The 23707-nt window shown below is 43.3% G+C and overlaps 2 protein-coding genes across 2 annotated transcripts in view; both read right to left on the reverse strand.

Annotated features, from left to right (window-relative positions):
* CSRP2 (cysteine and glycine rich protein 2) overlaps positions 1–23707 on the reverse strand; it is an 85992-nt gene that overhangs the window by 61773 nt on the left and 512 nt on the right. The gene's annotated exons all lie outside the window — the stretch shown is intronic.
* Positions 2692–23707, reverse strand: E2F7 (E2F transcription factor 7). Its single transcript, XM_075747369.1, has 14 exons — positions 23627–23707; positions 23342–23419; positions 19839–20114; positions 17703–17871; positions 14985–15269; positions 14192–14350; positions 12373–12510; positions 11343–11537; positions 10651–10735; positions 9511–10030; positions 9347–9349; positions 8363–8630; positions 6707–7131; positions 2692–5348 (listed from the first exon to the last, which is right to left on the reverse strand). Exons 1-14 carry the CDS (start codon positions 23690–23692, stop codon positions 5172–5174), a joined length of 2844 nt encoding a protein of 947 aa, XP_075603484.1. The 5' UTR covers positions 23693–23707; the 3' UTR covers positions 2692–5171.

Genomic DNA, 23707 nt, shown 5'->3' on the forward strand with positions numbered 1-23707 from the left:
TTTTTTTCCCAAAATATTAAACCTGTTCCAAATTGGCCTATTATTTCAGCTGTTGTTAGAGGCACACACCAAGTTGCAGCATTTAACATGTATTGCAGATTTGTTTGATTTCCCTACAGCGCCTTCACTCCCACCCCACACCTGGGGGGTAAGTCTGTAAACTGCTGGTTCACAGCTGTCAGTTTTGAAACAAGAAAGCAACTGTTGGAAAACCCCCCAAGTTTCATGCTTCCCCTTCTACCCAAATTTGGTATGTCATCTATGAAATTAAACTGCTGTCACATCCAGGGTGAGAAATATCCAGCCAGAAATGGGGGAAAGGCATGAAGTCTGGCATCTCACGTTCAGGGTGAAAACGAGAACTTTGTTTATTTGGAAAATGGAGTAAAATGGAGGAGCTCCACCTGAGGCAAACCTTTTTGTCCCCTGGGAGGTCTTGCGATATCAGACTTGGAAGTCACGGCATTTTGCAGACAAGCCAGGGAGCCTTTTGCCTGCTCACCAGCAAAGTCGCTGTGGCCTCCAAAGGGACCAGGGGAAGGCTTTGGGCTCACGGACCTTAAGCCAGCACTGCCTGACACCATTAGGATTCATTTCATCACTCCAGAAGGCCTTGGAGAACGCGCTTGAAAAAATATCCTAAATTCTCATTGCATTTCTGGTGCAATGAATCAATTTGGAAAGAATCTGGACGTTAATGCTTACTGCCCACATGGATCTTCCCAGAGGATCAGAACCAGGCTTAAATTTGCCTGATTTGTGTACAAAGCCTTTCTTTTTACCCCTTTATTAAATTTTAAATTATCATGCAGGCCATGGAGCCTTGCTCAGGAACTCTCTGGGCTGGAAGGAGAAAGCGTTGCCATTGCCCAAGCACCTCCCAGGAAACCCTCCTTGTTGACCAAGACGGCTGGTGGAGACCTGCTTCCCTGGACGTGGCTCTGCTTTGCCACCCGCTGGAGGCTTCCCTTTTCCTTCTGCCTCCAGCGTTCCACACCTTCCAGCATCTGGGGGCTATTTTTGTCTCCCAGCTGACTCTGGGCTGCCCAGCCCAGGCTGTGGAGCATTAAGACGTTCAGCCACAATAGCACTGCTTTTAATTTTCCCTTTTTATAGGGAGAACTAAATCAGAGGGAGTTTGCTGTTCCCCTGTAATTAATTTTTACTTCAAAAGGGGGAGTTTTAAGTGCACCAGTGAGGACAAGAACTGCTAGAAGCTACAGCCCTGCTCCTGCATACGGAAACGATGGCCATGGTGCTGCCAGGGGAGCTGGAGCAAGGTTAGGGCTTGTCAGTGCTTCTCGTACCATCTTTGGTCTTAATAAACTTACCATCCTTCCTCTGCCAGTTGAAAGGGAGTTATAGTTGGAGGAGTCACAGGTCATAAAACTCCCAAAACAATATTGAGTGAGCTGCTGAGTTTTCCTTTTAGAAATGAGTCTTGAGGAACTTGGCCAGTCGCAACTCACAGGGATTTTGCTGCCGTTGTTGGTGACGCAGGACCTTAACTCATATCTCTCTAATTACAGGGGGGAGAGGGACGATACTGGGCTTGCTGAAATCAATAGTGAACCTGATACTGATTCTAATGGGAGCAAACTTGGGTTTGGGTGAAGCTGTGTCTTAGATGTGTCGGCGTGATTAGGGAAGGGGAAGAGAAAGGGAAACGGGGCTATGGTCACGTTCTCCACTTCTGTTTTTTAGGAGGGGTTGGTGGTTAATAAGCAGGGACAAGCAAACACCGGCTTCCGCCTGTGGGAAACCGGCCTCTGCATCAGGGCCTGCCTTGCTCATGGGTATCTGCGACCGTGGTCGGGCAGGCATTGCTGCCATCCTGTGGAGAGCCGGGCCGAGGGATGGCTGTGGGGCCACGGGACAGGCTCCACAGCAGTGATGGGGCTGGGGATCACCTCGTGTGGTTTTGGGCCATCGGGCATTCCCCTGGCCAGCTCCAGGACTTTAAGAGCCAGTTTGCATTGAACTGGTCCTTGTACCTGCAACAGCTGGAGTGGGAATCATGGCTGTGCTGCCTAAAATAGCCAAGCTGTCGTCCTCTGCTATTTATTTGGTGCTCAGACCCAACAGGGACTGCTCACCTGGATGGACGGTGGATGGATGTTTCTTTTCAAGGGCACTCTCCATACTGAAATCACAGCCTCAGCCTCGGTTTTAATTCCATTTTTATTCTGTAAAAGTTTAATATTTTGCTAAAAGATAGTATAAAAAAAATAATATTCAACCCAACAGTGTGATTGGAGTAAAGCTATATGCAGACAGCTAAAAAGATGGCTAGAGAGCAGGAAAAGCAGGACGTCTAATCACTGAAGAACAGTTATAAACAGCAATAAAATTAATATAGATATTAAACTAGCAGTGCAAAGATACAAACTGGAAGCAGCTTTACATTAAAAATACAGCTTTTTAAATACAGAAATAGCACCAATTTACAAAAGACAATCAGAAATGTAAACGTGGCAGGTAGATTCAAGTATAAGTTATATGCTCACCCTCCTCAGCAACTGTCTTGGGACAGGAAGGTTTCACAAACCCTGCAGAACATCCTGGGTACGCACTTTGCCTCAGTGCAAATACAAATTCTGCTTTTCTGAAGCTACTCTGCTGATGAGCTGTTCCTAGGTTATTTTACTTCTTAGCTTTCAGTGAAGGCAAAGATAGGAAAGGTAAACTCATTCCCCCTCACCGGTGTAGTTCAGCAGCTCAGGTACTGCAAGTAGCGTTGATCCCTTTGCTGCCTGACTGCTTCGGTGGTCCCACTCCTGTTTTCATGAGAATTTTGCATTGACAAAGACAAGACAGCATACCAATCCCCTTCTTCTCCCAGGCCCAAATCTGCTTTTGCAACCATGACCCATCAAACAGCTTTGATTGTGAGGGAGTCGATCCTCATTTCCAGACCTGCTGTATTTATGGAAACTCAAAACTGTTAGTTGAAATTGGAAACTGAAGAACCATTTTCAGTCCCTGCATTTTCAAGTATAGTTAGGTTAGTTATGTCACAGAAGAACATTACTGACAATGAAAGTTGATTTTTGCGATGATGCTTCAACTGGAGTGAAGAGCCAATATTAGCTCTAACCCTCCTCTCTGCTCTCAGCTGCCTTTTCACTAAAAGGCTGCACCGTACTAAAGGGGAAGGGAAAAGACAAGGTTTGGAGAATTAACATCCACCACGTCATCCGGAACCCCAGCAGCCTGTTTCCAGCCCCAACAGCAACAAACGCTTGCTAAAACAGAAGTGCAGGGGCAGCACCATGCCAATTACACATTGCTTTTCAAAGTGAAATTCATTTATGTGGGCGTATAAGAAATAATTCAGAAGCAAAATCTGTAAACTTTCACAACTGTAGTGTAATTTAAAAAAAACAAAAACCAACCAACCACAAACCTTAAAATTTAGCAGTCTGAAGATTTCTCTTTACCACCCCTGAAATTTCCTACGATAATTCTACTATAGATTTTCTTTCAATGAGGGCTGATCAGCCCTCCTTAAAAGGCTGTTATTGGTCTATTCTATGATAAGGCCACATTACTCAAACTCCCAGCTTCACTAACATTCTTTCTTAAATTCCATTTTCATAATACATTTCATTACAAAAATAAAAAACCTCATCAAATCCCCAACCCTCAAACAAAGTCCTAGCCTCCCTTGACCAACAAAATAGCACATCCGACAGTGTATCTACCCTTGGAAAACCAGTACCAATGAGAAGAGCTGATAACGCTGGCCTTATGTTTGCTAAAAATCCAGAGTAACATGATGTCAACAGCAACACTTTCTGTCTTTTCAATAGGGAACTGCACAAATTTAATTGCAGTTTGCTACATGAGTGAAAACATACCCAAGCATAAGAGCACTAACTCTTAAAATTATGTCCTATGTTATTAATAGCACCATTCATTATTTGAGGACTTTGAATGTTGACTGTTATACTTTTTTTCCTCTTTATCTTCTCTTAAGGAACACAGATAATTTTTCCCGCTTCCAAAATTTACGAATCCTGCTCTTTTCTGCGTCTTTGTATGGTTTAGATAGATACTCGCCAAAAGATAAGATCTCCCTTGTCTTCCAAGTACACTCAAATGCACTATTAACTAGTTACAAAATTCCCCTAAGTGAAGAGTTAGGCACTTAAGTACATACCCCTTAAATAAGCCACTAAGTAGGCACTTAAGCAGACTCAAGTTAGACTGAATCTAATCATGTGGTTAATGAGCAGTGTTCCTTGGTCACTGGACCAAGGAGAGATGAAATCTTAGCACAGCCCTCTCAGTGGCTTGTCACTCTCAAATTACTTTGTCAAACTTATTTATGGAAACAAGTTTTGTATTCTTTATGTCTAACTTGTACATTTTGCTCAGAGTAAAAGAAAAAAAACAAACCCAAGGACTAATACAGTTCATTAGCACACTTATAAAATTGTTAACATTCACAGTTATTTTGGTCTTAGTATTTTTCACATGTATACATTCAATCATATTGTGTTATTATTAGGTTTTGCTAACCACAAGTGCTGGGCAAATTGTACAACAACCAACTGACATTCAAGTAATCCTACCCTGAGAAAATCTGTTATTCTGAAGCTGCAAAAAACCTTTTTTTGCACTAAATCCCACTCCAACATACAAAATAAATAGCAAGAGGCTGCACTGCGGAGGCAGGATTTAACAGATTGGAACCAAGGAAGCAGTTGCTCTCACAACCGCAGGAGTTTATCAATTTCACCACAGATTTACTCGGGGTAAGTAGAGTACATGCAAAAAACATGCTTGCCCCAGATAAGTGCTAGACATCTCACTTAAAACCATGACTAAAGAACCCTTGGGGACTCCAAGAAAATCCATTTGCATCTCCTCACAGCAATAGTTTTCCAAATTAAAGCCCCAAATACAATTTGATGCCCACAAGGCCATGTGAAGCACAGAATCTGAACTCAAATCAGTACTGAAGGAACAATTGAGTAAAAGGTTTTCAGTACCAAGGATGATTTGTGAAGAAGGTGGTTAACGGAACCGGTGGGTGAATAGATAGCAGGGAAGCATGCCAGAAAGGATGACATTTTAATGCGCTCTTTTTGCCAGGTAAGAGCTTGTTCTCTTGTAATCGATACAGGGTCCTAGGACAATCTGCCCACCCTTTGCAATGAGTGGAGTTAGTCAGGGCTGGTACTAGAGATTTCTAGTCTCCTCTGCACAGAGCTGGCATTTCTGGTCTGGTTGCCTTCACTTTTCTTCCATGCAATAGGATCTCCAAGACTTCCGGGAGTTTTGAAAAATGCTTCATGACGTGCAGGACGAATGCTCTTGGGAGTGAGGGGAGTTGATGAAGGCTATTTGTGAAACAAAACCAAAGCGATTCAGGATGCTTTTCTCAAAGCCTACATGCAAGCACGCAAACAGAAGACAGCTTGTAGACATTAAACCTGGTACCTTGCTACTATAAAGAACCATGTCTCACATTCTTTTAGAAGTTCCACATAAAAAGCTACAGGCTTTGCCCCTGCTTTTTGTTCTAGAACTGTCTGCCAGTACATCATTGCTGGAAGCTGAAAGCCTCTATCTCATTTCCAACTTAAATGTATTCATGACTAGTTCATACTCATTCATTCTTATGCCAATCTTGTCCTTTAGTTTAAATAGCTCTTTCCCTTCCTTGATGTTTTACTCGCTTTTGTTATTTGCTAGCATCAGCACAGAGCTAAAAATAGTCTCCTAAACCCTGGCCATTTCTGTTTTAAGTGCCACTCTTACTGTAACCTCTAATGCTAGTATCTGTAACCAGATTGGCTGCCAACCAGTCTCTATTACAGCCTTTTTCTAAAGCTTGAACAGAATAAACATAAAGTAACGTTCATAAAGCTTCCAAAAGTTCAATCTATTTGTCACTGCATTAGACAATAGGAAAACAAATCACAGATTTAAGAACGTAAGCTAATGTAGTGCAAAACCATCACTGTTAATAGTTGTAAAGACCCAGGTAACAGCGTGACATGACTGTTTTACATCACTCATTTCAGATGAGTCCTTCACTTTTGAATTTCTCATTTTTTTACTCAAAAAATCTGTTTCTATGCTACATCTTTTATAATATATTTATAAAAAAGATCAACAAAACCTACAAGAATCATTGTCTTCCCCCACTTCTGATGCTGCTATTATGTTTCCATTATTTGGTGCAGAGAGATCAGAATGGGAGTGAGGAGGTAACCTGGGACACTGCTACCTGAGAAGTGCTGCAGCCAGCTCACCCCTGAATTATGACAAACAATCCTCCTGTCCACCTAGTGCATTTCTGTAACCACTGAGTAGCACACAATGATATCGTCAAATGGGGAAAAAATACCACCTCAGATTTCTTGGAGGGAAAAAACGTGTAACTTCTTTTTCTCTATTCCTGTAAGATTTTTAAAGATTAAGATTTTTATGATTTTAAAATTCCTGTAAGATTTCTAAAACTCACCAGTTCACCGTTCAAGGCTAGACGTGCTATGCCAGGCTATGTCTTTAACACTGTCCCAAGCGTTGCCACCACTACAGATGGACACACAGACTAAGTGGAAGACACCAGCTCCCAGCATGCCAACTTACTGCTCTGACACAGCGGCACCAGCCTGCAGCGCAACCTGCCTTCAGTCCCTGTGACCTGGCACCGCTGTTTCATCATCGCTCAAACACCTTTCACCCTTACCTGCTGCAGCTTCAGAAGGGTCACCGGATGCCCCATACACACGGGGGAGTCCAGTTTAACAGCACCGCAAGACCTTGCAAGCACGGGACTCAGGTGCAGAGCGGGGTGAGCTGGTTGTTGGGGATCCACCGAAGGCACGGGTGAGACCTTGGGGGTCACCACTGTCGTGGTGCCTATGAAAACAGGAGTTGTTGATGCCAGGCCAGACATACTGAAATTCATGGAGGCGGCAGCTGAGAAGGAGCCATCGGGAACTGGGGAAAGAGGACTGGTGATTGCGGGAGAACAGACGAGAGGGAAGGAAGCCAAGGCTGCTGACGGCACCATGACACAGGGGACGCTCAGAGAAGGTAACTGGCTCGCAGCCAGGCTGATAGCACCAGGGGCTTGGTTTGTAGAGAACAGGAAATTAAAACTGCTTAATCCTAGACCAAAGAGAGAAAAAGCAAGGCATTAATACAGTTGACAAATTGGAGTTAAGCTATTATAACTTCATCTAGAACAGGAAAGAGGGATGACAACAAAGAGACAGGCTGCCCAGGAAGAAAACTGTGACAATAAGAAGAAAGAAGGGAGAAAACTGTCACAAACCTGTGACTCTTCTGTCAAGTTCCCTTTCCTTACCTTCCTCCATCTCCCCCCCTACTGCCTGTTCACTGTATCTGCATCCATTTACTTTGTTAACATTAAGTACCAACCACACACCTTGCTGTTTTCTGCTTTTAACTTTAGTTACAAGCAACATCTTGGCTAAACAAACTTTTTTCAGTAACAGGAATCATACCCTCTGCTATATGAAAACATTCATTGCTTTTAATAAGAAAAAAAAAAAAAGAAGAAAAGGAAAACACCCACAAAGATACACCCCAAAGGCACTAATTTTCCTGAGAATGGCTGAAACACTGTTTTGAAACAGAAGCTGCTCCAGTTCCCAGTTCGTCTGACTTCGCAAAACAACAGAATCAACATTTTCAAACTGAGCATCTCCATCCTTACAGTGAAAGCCCATAGACCCCACTCTGTGCCACAAGTGAATCAAATACTAAAGCACTAGTCACGGGAATTTGCCACATGTATCCTGTTCCCACAAAACACTCTTCCACTCCACATCAGCACAGGCATAGAAAATGGTGGGCACAAAATCCTCTTGTAGTATTTTCAGCTACTTCCTCCTCATCCCTACTGTGTCCTACAAGCAGGCCTGGCTACACTCCCAGTGCTTCAGTTTTTGTGGGGTTATCCCAATGACACACGTGACAAGACAGTACAAAGTTCGTAGATGACTAAATTTACCCACTCAGGGGATGCTGCTGCGCTACTCTGGCCGCCTTACTGCCAAACCTAGAATTCCAGGTCCTCCGAGTTTTGAATGCTGGATAGGCGTCTTTTTTGCTGCACATAATTTAAGCATGAAACCCCCGTGTTATTCAGCTCAATTAACGTCTGGGTACCTCAGAAAAATGCATGTATTTTCACAGAAGACATAGTTCACCTGGAGTCAAAAGAATTCAGAACTATTAAACTACTACAGAAAACTGCAGACAGTTTTTGTGCCAAATATAGACTTATTCACCTATCTGTAGGTCTACCTATTTGAAGAGGTCAGCAAACAGATGCAGAAGTTCAAGTGCATCTAGATCTTATGGCTGTCCTTACCAGCAGTAGGCCGAACATAAAGATACTGTGGTAGGAAAGGTTGGTTGGCATTTTCTTTAGAGATGTGCTCTTTTCCTGAAGAGGGTTCATCAGGGTCTTTATTCTGAGACCGTTTTTCTTGCTCCTGAGAATCTAAAGGCTTAGTAGACTCCTTGTCTGCAGCCTCTGGAGCAGCAGGACTTGCGAGGTCAGGATGAAAAGCTTCTAGATGTTCAGCAGATGTACAACCACTTCCTGGGGTAGATTCTGCCTTGGGTGACTTAAAAGGCTTCCAAGCAAAAACAAAAGAGGAAATGATGAGTCCAAACCGAAATAGAACAGTACAATGTCTCTCATGCTCTTTCCTCAGCTACAGAGTAAAATGTGCATCTGTGCAAAGGGGCAGCACAAAAGTCATTAGCAAGTCACCAAGTTAAAAATTTTGTTTGAGCATTTCAAGAGCAATACTAGTGATGCCTAAGCCCTGTGCTGTAGTTCACTTTCAGTACTTGGAGACACTGGACAAGAAATACCCGAGCTTAGGGATTTTTTTCTCTTCATTGATAAGGAAAAATACCAGTTTCAAATGGCTTACATTCAAACACTGAAACTTGAGCCTGACCCCCATTTTCAGTAGTTAAGAAAATTGTGAGATAGATGCACTTCACCTTCACCATCATCTCCTCTCTCACCAGCCTGCTGTGGGCAACACTGGGCAGGAGAAATAGAGACACAGGCTGGAGAGTAGGGGGAAAGTACAAATCACATTTGGTGTAGCTCAGCGGACTAAGCAATGCCGCTGTTGTCTGGGAAAGCCCAAGCTAACAGAGGAAGATGAGGAGTAATAGCCACATTGATTTCTTCCCCTCTGGCAGGCAGTTTCATTGAAGACACTGATCAGGACACTGATTACAAAAGACAGCTGACCATCACTTCACTATGCAGAGCAATCACAGTCTATTTTCCCCTGGTAGTGTGAAAACATCTCCCACTTAATGCCTATACTTTCTGGCACAGCACCCTTACGATTTTATTAACAGGTGGGAGGCAGCAATTGTAGCTGTAACAAGAGCGGAGTCATGAGTTTTCACTTCTGAAAACACAGTCTTGGGCAAAAGTCTTTCCTCGCTACCAGGCTGCCTAAGTGATAATGAAATTCACTTCTTTACCTTGGGTATTACAAGTGAGAGGGGCACATCGCTCTGTTCCATGGTCTGCTTTTTAGCAGCTGGCTCTTCATCATCTGCAGGCGCAGAGGGCGATGCGCACTTGTGGGAGCAGCGTTTCTGGCAGGCAGCTGGAGGTGCGGCAGCCTGGGCTTCTGCCCTCCTGTTTCCCACGTCTCCTGTGGTGGGCAGGGTCTCCCTCAAGTTATTTTCCTGAAGACCACCACACAACATAAAAAGGGATGAAGAGGGGAAGCACAGGAAGGGTTGGTTGGGGAGCAGGGTAGGTTTTCCGTTTTCGGTTTTGGAGGCTACTGGCGTGGAAGGATGTAGAGTTTGGCTGCTGATGCCATTTGGCAGCGAGAGGCTTGGGACATCTGCCTGAACCACAGGGAAAACTGCCTGAGGCAAAGGGTTAACACAAAAATCAGAGTCCCCAGGAACTGGAAGAAGGGAGAGAGGTGAGGTTATGCTTGGGTTCCTTGCTGAATTTAATATCGTTTCTGTGGCACAAGCTTTATTCCTAAAAAAAAAAAAAAGTAATGAAAAGAGGAAAAACATTTAGTCCAAAATTAACCCCCTATTTTATCCTTAAAAGCAAACAGGTACACTGTTGGACATAAATGTGGAAAAATTTCCCCCTCCAACCACTGCTTTTACAGAGTTTACAAGGAGGGTCACTTTTTATTATTTCTAATTACAGAGAAGCAGACTTAGCAGTTTTTTGGCAGAACAGCAATGCTTTCAATTGCACTTGATTAGAGTCAGTCATTCACAAATTAATTCAAATTAGGATAGGTGTAGAGAAGACCCGCTGATGTGACAGAGAGGTTCTTCCACAGAATCATGATTTGCTCAGCCTACCTAAACAACAAATCAAAGGAGGCAGGGATGACCTATACAAACAGCCATGAGATGAAGAACTACTGAAGCTAAAGGACAACATTGGTACAAGTACAGGTGGGTATAAAATGGCCATGACAAAAAAAAAAAAAAAGCAAGCCATGCTGAGACCTATCAGCATTAATATAGCAATGAGACACTCTGGCAATTTTCTATCTCAGTCCTATCAATGGCATCTAGCCTTAAACTAAACATGACAAGCGCAAAGTTGAAACTGGACAGGAGTTAAGACCAACCTACCTAGTATCTTCCTCTATTTTCTGCTTGCAGACAGCTGCTAGATTTATCATTTTGGAGCAATATTCATCTGAATTCACGACACAGGCTGAAAGAATAAAGGAGCATTCAATTAACAACAATTTACCAAACATACTTTGATACTGGCCATAAAATAATTTTTCTATCCTGGCACATTTTTGTAACATTCACTAATCACCTAGAGCCAGAACCTACAAGACGCCCAGAACTCAGTCCCACTGGAGACGTGCTCGACATCATCATTTCCTACAACAGGGAACTGTGAAAAGCCCTGTAATTGCTTTATCAGTTTTAACAGCTATCCATTAGACTGTTACAGTAAATTCCACTATATTAGGAACTGTGAAATAAACTTTTGTGGCTAAAGAATCTTTCTTTATCTATACCAGATTTTAACAGAAGAAACTGTAGTACGGTTGCAGTTAGTGGAGAACAGAAACATTTACCAGAAAACGAACTGAAGATTCAAGGCAGTATGGCCCAAATTCGTCTCCTCTAACTTTAGGCACTTGAAAGGAGGGTCCAAAACACAAGTCTCATCACATGGACAGTACAAATATAGGTACCTCCCAAGGGTAATTCACATATTTAATTAGGCTGATTGACACAATCAAGTGCCTTAAATTTGGGCAGATCCAGCGAGATACAAAAGAACATGCTTCCTTAGTAGTTACCTTGTCTCTCTCGACGTGGGCTGTTGGGCTCAGAACTGACCTTCCTTCTAGTCCCTTCACAGGGCTGTGTGCCATTAAATGAAGCATGACGTGTAAGCCTTTGCTTTCCAGTAGCACAGGTCTCATATGGGGCACAGGCTCCTCTCTGCGTCCCTGGCAGAAGATCAGATGTTGGGCTATGCCCTCTCAGCTCACCTGTAAGAACATAATTTTATACAACAGTCCTTCAGGTAACACAGCTCACCATTTAGGCTTCTGCCATGTTACTGAACTTGGTCATAAGAGAAGAGGTAATCTCTATACGATCCCAAATCCTGTAACACTGAAGCAGACCGAAGCTCAATAAGCACCAATAGACAAGATAAGGGCTTCCCTCCTGTCCATTCCATGGTAGCTGCAGTAGCCGCTACAGTCATGTGTGTGCACCCAGGAGGAGAAAGAGTACTCAGCTGGCATTAACACTGCCCTTCACTTTTACTTGGTCCTGGCACTGGGTGACCCCAATACATTACCAAAGACCTTTCCTTCACTCTGTCTTCTAGCCAAGAATCAGCTTACAGAGATGCTCTGGCCCAGTGCTTCCTCCTTTGCAGACAAATCTTTTATTTGATGGGACACGTGCAAGAAACAGCCCTGCTCTACCATGGTAAGTCCCCTTACACAGACAACAATTCACTGTCTAGTTATGACAGAATTACTGATTTTGCAACCCAGAAAAGTTGTGGAACCAGATTTGGAGATCTAGGCGTTATCTGCCATTGCTGTACAATTCGTACAGTTATTCATAGAGGTGTATGTAAGTCGGTGCAAAAATACCAGCAAGACACAGCATCCTTCAACATCCCTCCACAGCTCCAGCCCTTGAGCCTGAAGTCTAACAAGGGCAAACGTTGGGCTGGCCAGCAGGTAATAACCACGGGGTGGACAATGAACGCCGAGCCATAATTTACACACGGAAAACAATCTATTACTACTTGGTAACTGTGACTGTCACAACAAAAAGAAAGGAGATGTGAGCTACACAAGTTACCAGTCTTTCCAGGGAATTCCACAGGCCCGATCCACTTGAAGGCTGGTTTGCGTCCTCGTTCCTCCGTGACATGAACTTTCTTGATCAAGCCTAGGCTGGTGAGCACATTGGCGATATCATACAGTCTTCGTACCTTTGCTAGCAAGAAAGGGCAGAAATAGTCAAGACAGTCACATTACAATGCACACGGTACGTATTTACATGGTAATTTCATTCCAGAATATCGCCACAGCTTTCATAGACGAGGTGGGTAAACTCGAACTTGGATGGACTTAAGCCACCTCCTATGAAGCCTGCCATGCCAGCTCCCACCCGCTTGTCACTGCTTCTTCCTGTCGTAGCTGCTCATCCCTCTTAGCTGCTCAGGCTTAAGCTCATCTGCCTCATTTTGATGGAAATGGGTGAGGGAGTGATTACATCACCAGCTTGCCCAGAAGAGGCAGCTACCTCCACGTGGGGTAAAGACAAGCACTTGGGTGCACGAGGCACACGAGTGCACAGCTGATCACAAGAGGAGCCATGTTTATCATCTTAAAAGTGTAACCCTCTCAGAAAAATCTCTGTGACTCCAATAAAAAGCATGTTGGAGCTGAGTACGAGAGCCACAGGTTGTCCAGCTAAACATCTGACATCCCTCCCGGTATTTGGGGTAGAATTTTAAAACTGAAGTGCAAGTACTTTGTTTGAAAAGTACTTTAAAGTCTTGAAATAAAAGTATTTATTTGAGAAGAATTATTTACTAATGCTGAGTTTTTTCCATGTTGTCCAAGGGATCTAAGTACTAATCCCCACTAACTGAAAAGCAAATATGTGCCATCCAACTGTGAAAGATTTTTGGGTGAAAAGGAGAAGTAACACATTTCTACAGAGAAGAAAATTAATTCCATTAAATTAAACATGTTTCATCTTAGTAAATGCTGTGCTGAAATATCATTCAGAATAGTACAGGAAACTGAGTTAAAGTATGAAAAAAAATTAAACAAAAAAATTTTTTTTATTCAGAAGCTAAAGCTTGGAGATAATTTTCAAATTAACTCTTCCCCACCCCAAGCTCTGTTTTCACAAACTGGCATTTCCAATTAAAAAAAACCCCAAACCATACTTCAGCACAAGATTTCTGACCTGCTCTGGCCATTACCTACTGGTGTCAGTCCTAACATGCCCCCATTTCCTTTAATCAGTGACCAATTGTGCTGGTTTTGGCTGGCATAGAGTTAATTTTCTTCATAGTAGCTAGTATGGGGCTGTGTTTTAGATTCGTGCAGAAAACAGTGTTGATGACACAGAGATGTTTTCATTACTGCTGAGCAGTGCTTACACAGCATCAAGGCTGTTTCTGCCTCTCAGCCCACACACCAGCGAGTAGGCTGGGGGTGCACAAGAAGTTGGGAGGGGACACAGCCGGAACAGCTGACCCCAACTGACCAAAGGGATATTCCATACCATATGACATCATGCTCAGCACATAAAGCTGGGAGAAGAAGAAGGAAGGGGTGGGATACATGTTCGGAGCGATGGCATTTGTCTTCCCAAGTAACCGTTAGGTGTGATGGAGCCCTGCTTTCCTGGGGATGGCTGAACGCCTGCCTGTGATGGGAAGTGGGGAATGAATTCCTTGCTTTGCTTTGCTTGTGTGAGCAGCTTTTGCTTTACCTATTAAACTGTCTTTATCTCAACCCATGAGTTTTCTCACTTTCATCCTACTGATTCTCTCCCCGATCCCACCAGGGGGGAGTGAGCGAGCGGCTGCATGGTGTTTAGTTGCCGGCTGGGGTTAAACCACGACACCGATTGATTCATCTCTCAACAGCCAGCTTACTTTTAAATTTGCTGTGGTCCACTGTATCCTGCGTGTCTTCTATCAGTATCTTTGCTGCGATGTCCAGAGTGACTATCTTGGTCTTGGAGACAAGGAACAGCATGACAAACTTTTGGCTCATAATCCGCAACGACTTGTCCTTTCTGCTGTTTGCAGATGCTGTGTTACAAATAATACCCAAGCCTCTTAGCATATGTCATCCATCACAGTCAGAAAACTAGCAAGTAGGTTTCTCACACACAAAAGGGGTAATGTATTTCCTTGTCAGGAAGCAGAAATCCTTTGAAAGGCAGCAAATAACTGAGTAATGCAGACAGAAGTCTCTCTTCAAAAGGCAATAAAAATTAAAGCTTGCAGAAATAGGTTTTAGAAAGTCAGATTCCAAAGCTGATTCTATGTTACGTTACACAGTTTTGCACCACTATAATTTTGTGAATCCAATGGAGTTTGTTAGTGAAACCACTATGTATTACAGGGGCAGCATGCAAACACTGGACAAATGGAAGATGGTACCTTCTGTCAGAATAAAGCATTTACTGCCATGTATGGGTGGGGAAAGAACTGGAGTGCCTGGCAGAGGCTCCTACCGGTCTCTAGGGTAAAATCTGAGACCTATGCTATGGACAGGATAGAAGGAAGAATTCTGTCACCTCCGCAGTGAAATCAGCACCTTGTTGCAAAGAATAATTTTTTATTATTTAATTTAAAAGCAAAGCAAGGGAAAGAGTCACATAATAAAGTGGAGAAAGAGACTTGTGTCTGCGTATCACATCACACACATTAGTTATCTTACCAGAGATGCAATCTGGTTCTGAGAAGTCCAGTAATGGTCTGAATTGAGAATCCGGAATAGTTTCCTTTTTTCGTTCCACAGATTTGTACTCCAAGTCCTGCTCCTTGTGCTGGAAGAAGGTCATTAACTCTCCATACTGCAGTTCTCCTGCTTCCTGAAGTGTTTTCAGAGTCTGACTTAAGTTGTGCCGGCCATGCCAACAGTACTGGTTCTTGGCCACACGGCTAACCAAGTGCAATGACTCCAGGACGTTCACTATATCATAAATTCGTCTCCGCTCAACTCCTGTTTTAAGAGGGGGAAATAAAAAAGATATAGATGCTCATCTAGTTTTTAAGGTGCTCTTCAGCAGAAGCAGAACAGGCTGTTCTCTAATACTGAGCGTTCACAACACATTTTTCACTGTTGACCTGGACACGTTACCTTAGATCCATCCAAATCTGCACAATTAAGAAGTGACTTATGTACAGCAAGCCTCATGGTATGATGTTCTTTGACAATTTTGTTAACTGCCGGCCCAGTTATGGCTTCAGCTTAAAGCATCTACACTGTGTTTAGAAGAACCGATTGCAGTCTGCCCAGCCCCACTCACTCAGACCTACCCAGACTACCCTGAGGTTTTCTGAGCACTTTGGCTCTTCTTGTCAGAGAGCTTCAGAGCTCAGACACAGACCTGTACACAAGTCTATGTGTAGCAGAGGGCAGGAAAGAGTCTGAGCAGGATAAATATAAAAGCCTACTGCTGCAAGAAGCAGTGGGAGCACGGTCTTCCACTTGCATTCCCAATGGTACAATTACTTGCAAAGCACATACCAAGCAAAGCAGCGTCAAAGGCTTCACAAGGTGCAAAGCAGTGGAGACTGAGACCCACTGTTCCCAAATGCGGCAGAAACGAGTCCTTGGTGCTGGCTGGGTCTGCACCAATGGGAAATCTATGAAATATGACCAACTTGGGTTCAGTCTGACTGATGTGAGCAAGGCTGGGAGCTGACTATGAACAGGCCGGTGGTTCTGCTCACTGTCCCGAGTACTCATGTCCAGTGTTGTTTGAAGCATGGCTGTTATATATATATAACACAGTGTGCTATATGCTGGTGGCATCATCTGCACCAGAAATCCCATTATGGTTAACGCCAGCTGAGCAGAAAAAGTGCTAGCCGAGGGGAAAGGTTTTGAAAGACTTCCCTGCGGAAGGCAAGGCCTTGATGCATCTGTTTACCCAGATGAGATAATACTCACCAGCCTCAAATGGATATTAGGATAAACAGTTCATGAGTATTTCCAAGTGTGTGGAGATCTTGCAGTGAAACATACTCTGGAAAAATAAGAGTGCTACACATATCCTGGTGTCTGTCAGGCACCAGCAGCATAGCCCCCTTTGTGGTCTTTCCATAGGTCTTCAATGAACAAAGCAATATACATTTGTAGCAAAAGCTGTATTATGACCATCATTTGTTACACAGAGAGCAGCAACATCAGCCCTGAGTAATTTTGTGGTTCCTGAAGCAACTGGATACAGGCAAGCAAGGAAATGAAAAGTCAAAGGGAGAAGAACAAACACATCCCCTTCTGTGAGGTAAGATTCCCAACAGTAAGTTTTGAAACAAAATTTCTAATATTTAGGAAAGCAAGGTAACACCACTCCCAACACAGAATAATGCACTACTTATGTTCAGCTGTACAAAGCTGGAGCACGAGCATCTCGTGCAAACACAGGAAGGAGTAACTGCAAAATCTAAAAAACCAATTTGTTTAAAAAGTAATTTATTTAACTATTTACTTCATCTGAATTATCTCCTATTTTAACTTCCCATTACCAAGGCAAATAAATGAGTATTTTGAGGACTCGCTTACCAGAGTCACAGAGGACATCATTCTTCTATTCCCTTTCTTCCCCAAACAGATACATTTCATTTTTGCTACCTCTTTACTGTTAAATAGCTGAGTTCTAAATGTAGATACAATATTTATTTATTTTAAGTCCAATTTTGTAAAGCCCTTCCTAGCTAAGAGGGAATCTCTCCAACGACCTGGATCTTTTTGTTAGTGGTGTGACCTGGCTCAGTCCTCTCTCCCAAGTTTTATTACTTCTCTCAGATATTTCATTAATCTTTTAACTAAGACCAAACCTAACAGCAGACCCAGAGAACAAGCTACTCAATAGCTTCTTGCCACCTCAATACAACAAATTTTCTCATTCTACTCTTGCAGGTCTCCTGGTAATCTCCTCTCACAAGACAATATTTAAAACTAAGATAACCTTGGTGAATCATGAGATAAGGTCAGGCACGTTACTGAGGTCCGGCAGTAAACCAAACTGATTTCCTGCATCTGCTAGTTTGCAGCTGTTTCTCCAAATGTTCCACTTTTTGACAAAATATAAGTCGTCCTTCAGAGAGTTTGTAACTCCTAACTCCTTCAATCCTCAGCAGATTGAAAATTTAAGAAAGCAACGGAGTTGGTAAATAGCTGAAAGATAGATCTGTCTAGTAAAAAGTCCTGTCAGAAAGCAGATTTCAAAATGGTAGCGTTATCAAGCAGTAAAGACACTTAGGAATATTAGGCATTTCCAACTCTTGATTAGTATGATTAGAAGAGCATCCAGACCCAGGGAAAGGCAGACCTTGAATGTACTCTGTAAGAAGGATGATCTTTTGAAGGCCCTCCTGTTGGGTTACCCCAGGTAATCAGTTACCCCATTTTTGCAGGTATACATACCGAGAATTGAAGCCACTTCATCCAAAGAAATAGTAGTTTTTTCTGTTGACAATGGATAACTTGGATAGCGAGCTAGAAACTTTTGGCACAAGAGTCCTAAGCTTTTCTGTTTTCTGCTGGGCCTCTGTTTTTCAAATTCATCAACCGTGCTGTCGTCTACCATATCATACTGTTAAAAAATAAATGTTAACCCTTTAGTGCAGAGCTTTAGAAGCCAGGCATAGCCAAGCAAGGCATATTTCAGCTGCTAGCAATATTTAACCTCAGACTTTCTAATAAGAAAAGAAAACATGGACTCTTTGCAAGCACAGAGCACTTGGGTGACACAGTTTTGCTTGCAAGCTCTTCTTAATTCATCACACAAGATACCCACAGAAAAACTTTTATCTGTGAGATCATAAAATAATATTTATGCATAAGGAAACAAAACAGTAAGACCAAATGCCCGAGACTAGCAGACGGTAAGATCCTACTTGGAAGGAATATTTATTTTTGACAGGAGGAGGAATATTCCCTCAAACACCTCTGGATCTAATAAACAGAAGGATGTACAAGCCATTAAAGAGTTCCCCTTTCAAGAGATTTTACTGCCCTTTACAGTGCCTCTATGACTTTAAGAAAACAGGGGTTGGGGAGGATGGGGCATGAAGCTAAGAGACTATAAAAGGCACCACCCAGTCTCTGAACCTTAAACTCAGTCAAGCTGTTAGCTTTAGTGAACTCTGTAGGATGGCCTGAATATGGTCTTTCTGTCCCTGCAAGGAAAAAAAAAAACAAGAAAACTGTGATGGCAAGAATGTATGAAGAAGTATGTTTATTTATTACAAAATTAGAATGATGGAGGATTTTCTTTGCATTGGTAACTCTGGGGTTTTGCTTCTGTATCCAGAAAAAATAATCTTGCCTTCTGCCAAAGAAAAGCTGAGAGTGGTGTCAGCTGTTGAAACCCAAATTTCTTTGCTTATGAGATCTTAACTATCCTTTGTTGGTTGTGACTAAGTGACCTTGTAGCAGGCTGTTGCTCTGATTGAATTCTTTGAGTTTTATATGGTATGGAAATAGTAATATTCTTACAGTAATACTCTTACAACTTTTGTAAGTTAACTTGCTGTGTGGCGAAAACTATTAAGTGTAAGTTTTACTAACTAGAAAATATTTGAACCCTTTATAGTAGCCACCCCAAAAATGTTATATGATCTTAGCAGGTAATGAAAACATTGACTGTTTTTTATTTACTGGAAGCTATGTTAGGAATTATCTTTAGACAACTGTTTGCTCCTTTATGATACTCTAAGCTGGAGAATCTTCTAGACTACTGTCACTGTAGCTGCTGTAAAATCTACATTTGTAGAGTGATCTGTACCTAGCAAATGATGCTTTACAGTAGGAAGACCCCAGAACTATCTTCTCACTGAAATCACCAAGCAAGGATATTCTACAAGAAATAATCCAGGAGAAGGAAAGCAGTGGTTGGAACAAAAAGAAGTCTGAAGGAAGAAAACTGTAATAATGCTTATTATGACCTGACATAATCCTCTCCATGGATGGACTTCCTAACGCAAAACAGGGATCAGCCCCCCACATTGCTTGAGTCTTGACAAGTAAAAATCTTCCAAACACTTGACCATGCTGTCTGACTACTACTTTGGGGGCTGGGATGGAAAGGTGGACAAAGGTTTTGACTGACCACTCTCTGGAGCTGTTGTGGACAAGGTATAAGGTTTCAAAAGTATGTTGAAAAATACACCCTCGCCATTGTTGAACAGCTTTTGATAATGCTGCCTGTCTGTTTAAAATGCTCTGGCAATTTTCTTTCTAATCCAGTTCAGAAAATAGCATCAGAAGTACTTAAATTGGGGAAAATTACACATTTAAGTTTTATTTCCTTCACTGTCCTTTTAAGTACTATTCAGGCTCTTGAGGGGTCTTGGGTCAGTTACTAGTAAGACAGTTACTCTTAGTCTTTAAAAATCCTACTGTTCAGCCAGTGCTGCATAGGCAACTGTCCTTGGGAATGTTTTACAATTCTATCATTTTCCATAGGGAGCAAAAGAGCAGTTGGAAGAAAACTGAGGCACAACTTTACAAAGATCTGAGTCCTAACTGAACATAAGGTAATCATGTTCTGAGTCTTACCTGTAATGAATCAGGTGTCTCACTCTGCTCACTGTTTTCTATGGGTCTGAAGAGCTCTTTCTTCTTTTCCCTGTCCCTCATGTCAGGGCTAGCAGCACTAACAAGCATCTTCAGGTTAGCAGTGGGGGTCCAGGGATCAGGCTGAGGTCTGTCAACAAGCTTAACAGGTGTAATTGGATTTCTTTCTGGGGTGCAGCCTTTTTGCTTCGATAAATCAACTGGTTCATTCTTAATGGGAGTCTTTGGGGCCATCCTGGATCGATCAAATATGTTTTCCTATTAAAAAAACAAAGTTCTTCAGATGCAACAGGAAAGAAAACAGTCCAACAATCAATTTCATTGTTCTTACAAAGGTAATTGTAGTGACTCATGCCTTGGTACTCATAGCTATATTTAGCACAGCTCCTCTGCCTTTGTTGGAAGTGGTAAAATATTCTACATGGTACTGTACTGGAGGCAGTGTATATGATAGTGCCCTGAATTACTGAACCTGAGGTCAACTAGTCAAACTTGTGGCCTATCAGGCTTTTGAACTGACTGTTATCACAATACAGCATTGCCCACGAGCATAAATCACCAAATTGGATCAAAATTGAAATAATGCATTGGTCACATTACACTTAGCAAGAAAACATGTTGTTCTGCTTCAAAGGTCCCCAGTGAAAAGCCATGCTGTGGATGCAGCTCACTGTCATAAAATGTCAAACTGGAGTGGATGTAACTTTATGTGCAAGTGAAGCAAGATTTGCATCTGCACTATCTACTGCTCAAAACAATGAGGAAAACCTCCATAATTATTCCTTGACTACAGCTAAGAGCTGCTAGAAGGAAAAGTGTAGTTCTTCAGCTGATTTTTATCATTCTTTGAATGAAGCTCAACTTGTTCCTGTCCCTAGCTGCAATAAAACACTTTTCACCTTTCATCTTTGGGTCCAATTTTGCCCCTTCCTCTTACTGCCCTACAGATCAACTAATTTCAAGGGACTGACTGAAGAAAGCATCAATGGTATCCTCTAGCTGAGAGATCTGGTTTTGAGCAACAAGAGACACTACTTCACTCTAGCCTGTTAGTGCAAATTTAGCTCAAGAAGGCTAAAGGAATGAAGTAGACAAAATGCCATACCGGCTTTCTTTGCAGGATATTAAAAATTGAGGTCCAGGTATCCTAAACCTGGCACAGAGCAGGACTTCCAGAAATGCCCACGTAGAAAGTTGCACTGTTTCTTTTTGCCCAGGGAGACCAATGTTTTGTTCTTAAATAATCTAGCTATCACTTAATGCTCCTTAATACTCTACAAACAGGACACTGGCTTTTGGAACTCTAGCTAAAATTGCTTAGTTGTTTCTAGACTTAGTCCCTTGAAATGGTTATATGCACCTTGGGGGGGGGGGCGAGGGGGGAAGAGAAAGTAAAGTGGACAGATTATCATCAGAAAGCTAGCAGAGCTTATAACTTGCTGGAATTGGGAGTGAGGCCTTTGGAACCACATGAACGGCTTTTAAACTACAAATCAGGCTTGAAGTTGTTTGCTCTTCAGTCTAGCTGTGGCTTTTTTGGTGTTGGTCTCAAACTGAGCGAGTCTTCTCACTCAGACTAAGATTACAACTTTTTTATTTTTTTCCAAAACAAGTTTTAAAAAAATCTAACATTACAACTTTGAGGCTGGATATTGTTATGTATTTTATTTTGTGCTGCAAGAAGTCCAATTCTGAAACGGAATATAGCCTGAAAGAAAATGTTAAGTTACTGTTGGTTTGCTGTAAGAACTTTCCCAAGTTGTTTTGCCTTTTATTTGGAGCAATTCAGCTATCATTAGCTGACACAGATATTTAAATAGGTGGTTCCAAATATCAACAGGTACAGTCTAGCTAAAAAGCAGTAAGAAGTTCTAGCAACAACTGAAGCTAGCTTTTACTAGGAGCAGTTCTGCAGCATTCAAACTGGAAATGAATTTGGCACATCAAAAGCATTGTGCTCTAAGCACTGAGGAAGAACATTTCTACATACATCCACCTATGAATTACCCAAAAGGATGTAATAAATATGTCCTTTCACAATTAACAGCCAGTTGTAACTTACTACACTGTGATAAATAGGGGTCAATTTAGAGGCTATGGTACTCCTTGGAATATATGTTCACATAGTGTTGGCACTCAATATATTCTTGCAATTTCACACTTGGCAGTGAATCAACACTTAATCTGTAATGAAGAAAGTCTACCTTCCCCTCAAGTTCCTGTTCAGTATGGCTGATGCTAATAGAACTGCAGTGAGGGCAGCTGAAGCAGGCTGCTGTTCTACTACCTCAAATTTTCATGTTTGTGCAAATATCGCAATGAAAAAAGAAAGTAGTGGCACTACAAGAAAAGCACACATTTACTATCAAGTTTTCAGATCTTTATTTCCTGAATATCACAATTGCCTACTAAGGTAAGAAACACTTTTACTGTCTCTGCAGCTACTGAGAAAAAAGTGAAATGCTCTGTGAACTCCTAGCTGTATTCCATAAGGGCAGCTTGTAGAAGTATGAGATTCACCTTGATCCAAGCAGAGGTGGCTTAGAAATACAAAAGGACAGAAAAGGCTGGCTTAATGAACTTAGAATGTAAGCAGGAATTGAAACAAATCTCTGAGATATTAGGAGCTGAGTCTGATAAGAACAATGTGATCTTTGGAGGATTCAGGTTGAGCATGGACAGCAGGTCATGAGTCACCTCTAGTTCAGCAGACATTACTGAGCAAGGTATGCCTGAGGCTAGATGTCCTGTCTCCTGGCTGGTGGGGCAGGAGGGGAATGATGAGCTTCTTCCTTGCCAAGTGGCACTGCTTAGCCTCTTGACCTGGGAACACCACTGTATGGATAGAGGCCAGAAGGCAAGCATAGCAGACGTGAGCATCAGCACGCACAAACTGCTGCTAAATAACAGGACTATACTACTTCCATGTCAGGTCTGGTGTTGGTTAGCATTTGAACGGTGAGACTGTACAAAAGCCCCCTCCACCTTACCCAACGGTAGCCACTGGGATGCTTGAGATTGCCTAGTGGGTTTTACTTATTAAGTGAAAGCTAAAAACTGTTTCCCTGGGAATAATGCTAGAGTGCAACTACTTCACTGACAACAGTGGCATGACTCCTGGTTGTTTTGCTGGATTGTCTTTTTAATGTTAGCGGTAGCACCGGCCACCCCTGTGCTCCGAGTGCCAGGTGAGGTGCTGCTGTACAGCCCAACGCGGCAGGACGCACCGGGTACAGCGGCCCATGGGGCAGCACCTCAAATACTGCCATGGGGACCGAGAGGGACACGATCCGGGGTCACGCGCCTGGCTCGACCCACCTCCCAATCCCCTGGGCCAGGGGCACGTACCCCCGCACCCACAGGGCTGGGGTGCCACGGCCCTATCCCCCCCCACCCCCCAGCATCGGCGGGATGCTCCGCACCGGGAGAGGCCGAATAACGTGCGAGGGAACCCCCGCCGCCGACCCCCCCCCGCGCCCGCTCACCTTCTGGGCCTCCGCCCGGCCCCGCCGCCCCGGCCGTCCGCTCGCCAGGTCCCGCAGCGCCAGGACGCTCACCTCCATCTGCAAAGCGAGAAGGCGCTTTTAGCCGGGCCCTTAAGAGGAGCCGCTCCCGCCCTGGGGCAGCGTTCCCGTACCCGGCGGGACGCGGCGGGACGCGACGGGAGCGCAGCAGCTCGGAACTGCGCTCCCGGGGATGAGGGCGGGCAGGCAGACAGACGGCCGCCCCGGCCCCTGCGGCGTCGGCGGCGGGCGGCTCCGCGCTCTCACCTCGGCGGCGGGCGGCCCGGCGGGGGGCGCGGGACTGTGCCGCTCCCGCCAGGCGCCCTCAGACATCGCTTTACAATCCGG

The sequence above is a fragment of the Balearica regulorum genome, chromosome 1 (genome assembly GCF_011004875.1).
Source record: "Balearica regulorum gibbericeps isolate bBalReg1 chromosome 1, bBalReg1.pri, whole genome shotgun sequence".
In the NCBI taxonomy this organism is placed as follows: domain Eukaryota; kingdom Metazoa; phylum Chordata; class Aves; order Gruiformes; family Gruidae; genus Balearica; species Balearica regulorum.